At 33.9% G+C, this 7,630-nt stretch overlaps 1 protein-coding gene across 1 annotated transcript in view; it reads right to left on the bottom strand.

The window, feature by feature from the left end:
- The window catches only part of DNAH12 (dynein axonemal heavy chain 12), a 228,350-nt gene that overhangs the window by 123,138 nt on the left and 97,582 nt on the right, over nt 1-7,630 (bottom strand). Inside the window, exons 31-33 of the mRNA XM_023537644.1 lie at nt 5,565-5,674; nt 3,419-3,602; nt 3,146-3,286 (exon numbers count right to left, since the gene is read on the bottom strand). Coding sequence (XP_023393412.1) covers nt 3,146-3,286; nt 3,419-3,602; nt 5,565-5,674 — 435 coding nt within the window. The remainder of the gene's footprint in view (nt 1-3,145; nt 3,287-3,418; nt 3,603-5,564; nt 5,675-7,630) is intronic.

Raw genomic sequence — 7,630 nt, 5'->3', positions numbered from 1 at the left:
GAGACTATCTAACATACTGCAAAAACTATAAAATCCTATACAAATCTCAATTCTTGTTATTACAAAAATTAAGAAATACTCCTGATTTCATAAAGTTGTCAGATCTTTTATATTAATAAGAGAAAAATAAAAAAATGAATATTTATATACCCATCTTCTAAATTTTCCCAATGTTAACATTTTGCCATATTTGCTTCATCTTTTTAAAAAAAAATATTTTAAAGAGCATTACACCTATAATGGCATTTCACATGCAAACACATCAATCAATATTCATTTAAAAAATAAGGACTTTTCTATATAACCACAATAATATGATCACATCTAATAAAATTATCAATAATTCTTTAATATCATCTTATATCAACTCAGGTAATATTCAGATTTCCTCAGTTGTACCAGAAACATCTTTTGAACTGATTTATTCAACCCAAAATTCCATTGGTGACCATGATATTGTGTTTGCTATGCCTCCTTGGTCTCTTTTAATCTAAAACATTCCTTTTTGATCAAATATGTAAAAATTGATTTCATCAACTGCTTCCTTTCTGCCAAACTTCTTTCTTGTCCATTATTATTAAAGCCATCCTTTCTTCTCAATCTCATTGACTTCTAACTTTGGAATTATTGTTAACTTTTAATAATTATTATTAATTGTTGATATTCCAAATTAATTTCATTACTAAGTCCTTTAAATTTTCCTATTTATTTATTTTTCATGTTTCTTATCCACTTCCATGATCACCACTGTAGTCTCAGTTTTGCCCCTCTCTAGTTATATATGTCAACAATGTGGCATTTAACATTTCTGGATCTGTTTCTTATCTGTAAAATAGATAAATGATCTAGACCTGGACTGTCCAATATGCAAACCAGTAATCATATGTTGCTTTTTATGTTGAATTTTAACTAATTAAAGCTAAAGAAAATTTAAAATCGATTCTTCCGTTGCACTAAGCCACAATTTCAAATGCTTGATATTTGAGAAAATGCTCAATAAGCCACATGTGACTAGCACCTACTTTATTGGACAGTGCAGATATCTATGTCATTGTAGAAAGTTATATTCAACAGTGCCGGTCTAGAATACTTTTAATTTTCTGCCAGATTATTTCAGCAAATGTTCTTGTACTTGCAATAAATTTAGGAAGTGGAGTCAGCTTTCTCCTCACACTCTCATGCTGTTTCTCAAATACTTTTACTCCACTCTCCAGTACAACCATTCCTCCTCTGACAACCCTCCCTTGCTGCTATCATTCACCAGCACCCAATCATTCCCCTTGTTATCTAAAGCCTTTGGTATTTGGCTCAATATCTTTCTACTATAACTTTGGCCTGATCCAGTTCTTATGAGGAGAATCTCATAAACCTTGGATCCTTAATCACCTTGTCTTCACTTACTTTCCCTCTACTCCACTCTAGCCATCCACTTTATATATCTGGGACCTGCTCTCCTGGAACACTACACAATTCTGAAATACTAAATCCAAGCATCCCAGTCTCTGCCCATGGACTCCTACCCATTCAGCTTGCTCACTCATTGACTCCTACTACACTTATCTTCATTTTCATATCCCTATTGTTTTCACTTCCTCTATTATTAAGTAGCTTCTGTTCTATGGTCTAGCACTTCTACCATTCTCATGCATATCTTTAAAGTCTTTCTGTATTTCCAATCTAGCAACATTATCTACACCTACACTCAAACTGCTTAGACTGTTAAAGAAACAAAGGCAGACCTTGGCACTACTACTATAATTCATAGTCTTCCATTCATTCAAGTTCTCAGTAATACTTTACTATGTTTCATATTTTCCTACATAGATAGTTCTCTTTCTCATTTTCCAAATGGCTAATTACAATCTTCCCCTTTCTCCTCAAGTGTACAAACAACCAGGGCTTACCATTTCACAAAGAAAAAATAAATAATTAAAAGGATTTGCCTTCAAATTTCTATCAAATCCATACATTCACCTGTATCTATATCTATCCTTTCCTTACTCCCTCTTATCCTTCATAAGACAATCCTTCTACCTGATTATGAGTCCTGAGACTGGACCCTACTGATTAACCTCTCTTTTCTGAATCATCGCTAATTCTTGTCTGTTTACTTCCCCCTGCTTTTGCTCAATGAGGCTAAATGTATAAAAGAAAGAATATGAATAAACGACTAACCACCTATGATAAAGGACTGAAGGATATGTTTGAATGCTAATTAAATTAATTTGCTTATTTAGTGGTGTAGTTACTTTATATAAATACGAAAGTAAATCATGGTATAGTCATACAGTAGAATACTAATACAGACATAAAAAGAATACATAAATAAATAAAATGGAACATGAACATCACTGATACTATATTGACCAAAAGAAGGAAAACACTAAAGAGTATAATTCCATTTACATGAAGTTTAAGAAACAGCAAAGCTAATTTACCACAGCAGAAGTCAGAATAATGATTGCCCCTGAGTTATACTAGTTGGGTGAATGAACCTTGTAGAGTGCATCTTTACTTAGAGTGCACACTTCTATAAAAAAATCATGGACTCTAGTTAGTGAACATTTTATACTTTATGTATGGTACCTCTCAATGAAAACAAAATAAATACTAGAAGCCTTCCATTTTCTAATTCTTTTGAATATATCACAGCTTCTAAGGTAATGTACCACATATGAGCACTGAAGCATTCAATAGTTTCAAGAATAATAAGGCCCTTGTATTTTTTCCTAGAATATTAATTTAAAGTTCTGGAAACCACAGGTCTAGAGTCACTTTACAACTCTTTATCACCTTTTACATTACTATGCCTTCCTGCTAACAGAGTAATTTTAATACAACATACTTTTATTCTATAAAAAAATTAAGTAAAGGATTTACTACAGCATAGTTTTCATTGAAAAGATAATTTATAAACTTATTCAAATTGCTGCATCTTTTATTTCATATATACAGTCCTAGTCAATTAGTTTTTGAATATGTAACATTGCTAAGCATATTTACATCTGCTTTGTGTTCTTTTTAATTGTGGTAAAAAACATATAACATTAAATTTACCAAATTAATCATTTTTAAGTTTACAGTTCAGTAGTGTTAGGTATATTCATATTGTGCATCTGTTTTGCTTTTAGTCATGATGAGTTACCTTTTTATTATCGTCCAATACTGTGTTCATGCTCTCTATCCATAAAGTGTCTATGGGACCATCAAATACAACCCATTTCCGGTCAGGTGTTTCTGATAAGGCAAATTCTCTAAAAGTGTTAGCCACAATACCATCAGTCCACTGAAGAGGAAAAACAGAAGAGTGGAAAGTTTCCTTTATAAAACTACAAAGTGATAATCTGAAAACATTTTAAATTTCTTGGTTTAATGTACATTGTCAATATGAGTTGAGAATGTTTGTACTGTAGATTACCTCATGAGACACTGGGTCAAACTGTCCAAAAAGTTGGCCCATAGTAATAGACTTGGGGTTTACAGTCCTATAAATGACCTTTTCTTCCTCTCCATAGCCACGTTCATTCATAAGAGTTAGAGTATCAGCCAGCATATGCAGAACTTTTGTCTTAGCAGCAAAAGGCTCTCCTACTAACATAAAACTATCAAGGAAAAGTAGTAATTAAAAAGTGAGATTCTTAAGAAAATAATAGTAAATTATTTTTCTATATTCTGGTATACAAAATTTTACCATATGATAACTACTACATATAATTTTTAAAATTATAAGACTTTTTTTTTAGATGTGAGGAAAATACACTTAACTTCTAAACTGGTTGATCTCTAAATCAAATTCTCTACATTAATACCATTATCTATAAAAGAGAATATAATTTAAAATATCCAAATGAAAATGAAAACTTAATGATTGTATACTCCTAAATTTTTTTTAAGTTACTTGGTCCTTCTAAAGAGAGGGCAAGGATTCTTTTTCCTCATGTCTTCACTTGCTGTAGTAATTATTAGTACTCTTGCCAAATAACTTCTGAATCTCCTTTCTCCTGCATCTAGTAGGATTCCTCACTCTCTTGTGGAAATAATAGGTGACTAAGGAGTAATAACTGGAAATGATGGGTGCTACTTCCTAGCAGGAGATAAATAATTGCCAGAGATGGACCTTACAGCACTGTTTTCCCTCTAGCTATGACCCATGATGTTGAGATGGTGGCTGCTCCAACAGCCTGGAACCCTGAATAATTATGATTAGCAGAACCTCTCTGTTAACCTATGATTAACACAGTATGAATGAGAAATAATCCTTTGTGTTTTAAGTCACTAAGATTTGGGTGTTGACTGTTTCTACGGAATATCCTAGCCCATCCTTACTGACAGAAATTCATACCTAGAAGTAGGGAAGGTATTCTAGCTATAATAAAAAAGACTAAAATGTGTGGCATTGGCTTAGAGGTCAGGTCATGAGCGGCAAATTAACTGTTATCAGAGGCTGAAAGATTGGCAATTAATGTTATGCAATGATGAAACATTGGTGAATTTGAGATGAACTGGAAGACAGATAATATACCTAATGAAATTGTAGTTTTAGGGAAATAAGATAGTAAACAGAATATTATTAGTATATAATGACAGTTGATGGCTGCATTTAACAAGGAACTACAGGGAAAAAAGGCAGCCCAGAAAAAATAAGCAATTTGCAAGCAAGAATGAAAGCAAAGAGAAGGAGTCCAGCGGTTCAGAAACTTGCAGGATTGAAAGAGGCAATTTTTCCTCATCCTCAACTGGTAAAAGATAAATTGTGAAAATCTTTGAACAACAGAGATCTACTCAGCCTGGCATCAAGGATCAAATCAAGGGTAGGGCCATTATATCACTTTATTAAAACCTATGAAAGATTAATATGCTTCCTAGAAATCATTTCAAGAGGATAAAATACTTCAAGGAAAACAGATTAAGAGTGTGGCCCTCTCAATTAAGCCTGATAGGTTCAAGGATACTACAAGTTCAGAAAGATATGACCAATGTTGGCTGTGTCTCCTATTTGGCTGTGTCTCCTACTTGTCTCCTATTCTTCAGTTTCTGAATGGAAGTATTTGCTCCAATAATCCTGTTCTGGTAAACCCACTACTATAATACTGGTTGTGTGGAGGGCAGATAACTTGTCTTTCCAGTTTGTACGTCTCTGGATCAAGAAGAACTTCCAAATTTGACACAGAAACTATCATGTAACACCTAGCATCCTGAACCTTGAGTCTAGTTCATTGATTGAAACTTTTAGGATGTCTCCCTAGAAGGTAAGAGTGCATTTTATGTGTATGAAGGAGAGTGAATAACAACATATAATGATGACTAAAAGGGAAAATTGCGGTGATCATTAGTGTTACAGCACCGAATGAGCACTCCTTACCAATCTTTACTGGACATGCAGCATGAGAAAGAAATATACTTTTGTTTTTAAGCCACTGAGATGGAAACTGGGGGGTAGGAGGTGCTTGCTCCCTAGCCTACCTAGCATACAAAGTATGCTGAGTCTTTTGATATGCAAATTTTGGTTGCTTTATTAGTTATAACATCTATCATTGGCAGACAATGATAATCTATCATCTTACCCATGTCTAACAATCATCATTTCATATGTCTGAATCATTTTTTCAAGAAAAAATTTCACAGGCTGAAGATTATGTATTTTGCAGGCTTCATGAGCACATTCCAAAAATTCCTAAAATAAAAGAAAAATGGAATGCATTCCTATAAAATGGTATTATAGATCATGTCACACATCATAAATGTAGACTTTTCATCTAGAAATTAGAAATTGTATAAATTATTTCTTAAAGCTTTAATTTTTCATTAAAAGGAGGAAAAAGTAGAATTAAAATACTTTTAAATTATTAGTATTCCCCATGATAAGTTATTAAAAATCATAGCACCATGGCATAAGTCAAGAATGTATATTATAACCTGTGGAGTGACCATTGATGTAAAACTAAAAAGCCAAGAGAGATTAATGGAGGAATAAACATTACGTAAAACCCCCAAAAAAGTCAGTAAAGAAAAAACAAAGGAATATAGTACATATTAAAAAGTAAAGATAGTACAGTTAGTTTTTTCTACAGTCTTGGCTTCTCTCAGCTCAGCTGCAGGTGCACTGAGCTGCTCAGCAGCACACCTCCCAGCACTGACTGACTCCTAGCAGGATTTTTCAAACTGAAATCTATGGATCCATGGGTCTATTGCTATATTCAGGCGAGTACAAGAGTTCTCAAAGAGAATGTTAAAATTTTGTATTTTTCTCTTGATTTAAAAAAATCATATTAGCATATCCTGCATCATCCTGATAATCAGTTGATCACCAGGAAGACCCATTGATTAGAGGGTTGGTACTTTCAGCTCCACTTATCAACCTTTGAGTAAGGAAAGGGAGTAGGGCTGAAGTTTGAGCTCTATAAAAACTCAGGAACGATGAGATTCAGGGATCTCCTGGTCTGGTGAACATGTCAAGTTGCAGGGAGGGTGACATACGCTGAGGGCATGGAAGCTCCAAGCTGCCACCTCTCAATACCTTAAGGGCCTTATACAACCATTCCTGAGTTGTATCTTTTATGATAACCAGTAAACATAAGTAAACTGTGTTCCTGAGATCTGTGAGCTGTTCTAGCAAATTAGCAAATCTGTGGGATAGGAGTCATGAAAATCCCTGAAATACAGGTGGCCGCCTGGAATTTGAGGCTGTCAGAAAGGAGAGCAAGTCGTGTAATTAGTTTAACACCAACTCCAAGTAGTTAGAGTCAGAGTTGAATTGTTGAATACCCAGTTGGTGTCTAGAGAATCAGAGGTTTGTTTGTTGATGTTTGAAAATATGCTAGAATCACTTTAATTTAATCTGACATTATCATAGGATATATAATAGTATTTGAGTTTAAAGATTAAAAACAAAAGAAGGCTAAATAAAAAGAAAATGATGTCTTTAAGCCAAGTGATACTCTAATAATATAAAAGCTCAAAGTAAAGATTTTACAATAGTATCAATAGATAAAAGGGGTGAAAACTGAATCATCATATTGATATAGGAAAGAGGCATGAGAACTACATATATTGACTAAATGTTAAACCAGGTTGTATTCAAAACCTACAACGTGCTGCTGCCAGATGACTGGAAACCTATAGAACAAAGTAAAATTCATTCTGGGATTACTAACAATTTACCTATACCATGAAAGGAAAACAGAGTCTTTAAGTCATTACCCTCCACAAAATATACTCAACCATTTATTCTCTACAGCCTGAAGCCTGACCACAGGGAGCCTACAGAACAAAGGAAGATTCCTGCTGGGATTATTAACAAACTATTTACCCATACCATGAAAGAAAAAAGGGAAAACAGAGGCTTTATGTCTTACTCTACACAAAATAAACTCATGCAGGAACCTATAGAACAAAGGCTGAGATTGCTAGCATACCCTTAACACTGCATACCTCCTGCGTTTCACTATATACTCCTACCATCAAAGGAAAATAGGGAAACAGTCTTTAAACTATAATTCATAGACACTAAAAAGGACATATAAACAGAATTCCTCAAACGTTCAGGGTCAGGCTCTCTCATTCTGTCTCTGAGAGGAGACCATACTCCGTCTATGGAGCGTTATTCCTTCTCCAATAAACTTTCCTTCTG

The sequence above is a fragment of the Pteropus vampyrus genome, unplaced genomic scaffold (genome assembly GCF_000151845.1).
Source record: "Pteropus vampyrus isolate Shadow unplaced genomic scaffold, Pvam_2.0 Scaffold195, whole genome shotgun sequence".
NCBI classification, from domain to species: Eukaryota; Metazoa; Chordata; class Mammalia; order Chiroptera; family Pteropodidae; genus Pteropus; species Pteropus vampyrus.
This window is presented reverse-complemented; position numbering and strand designations above follow the sequence as displayed.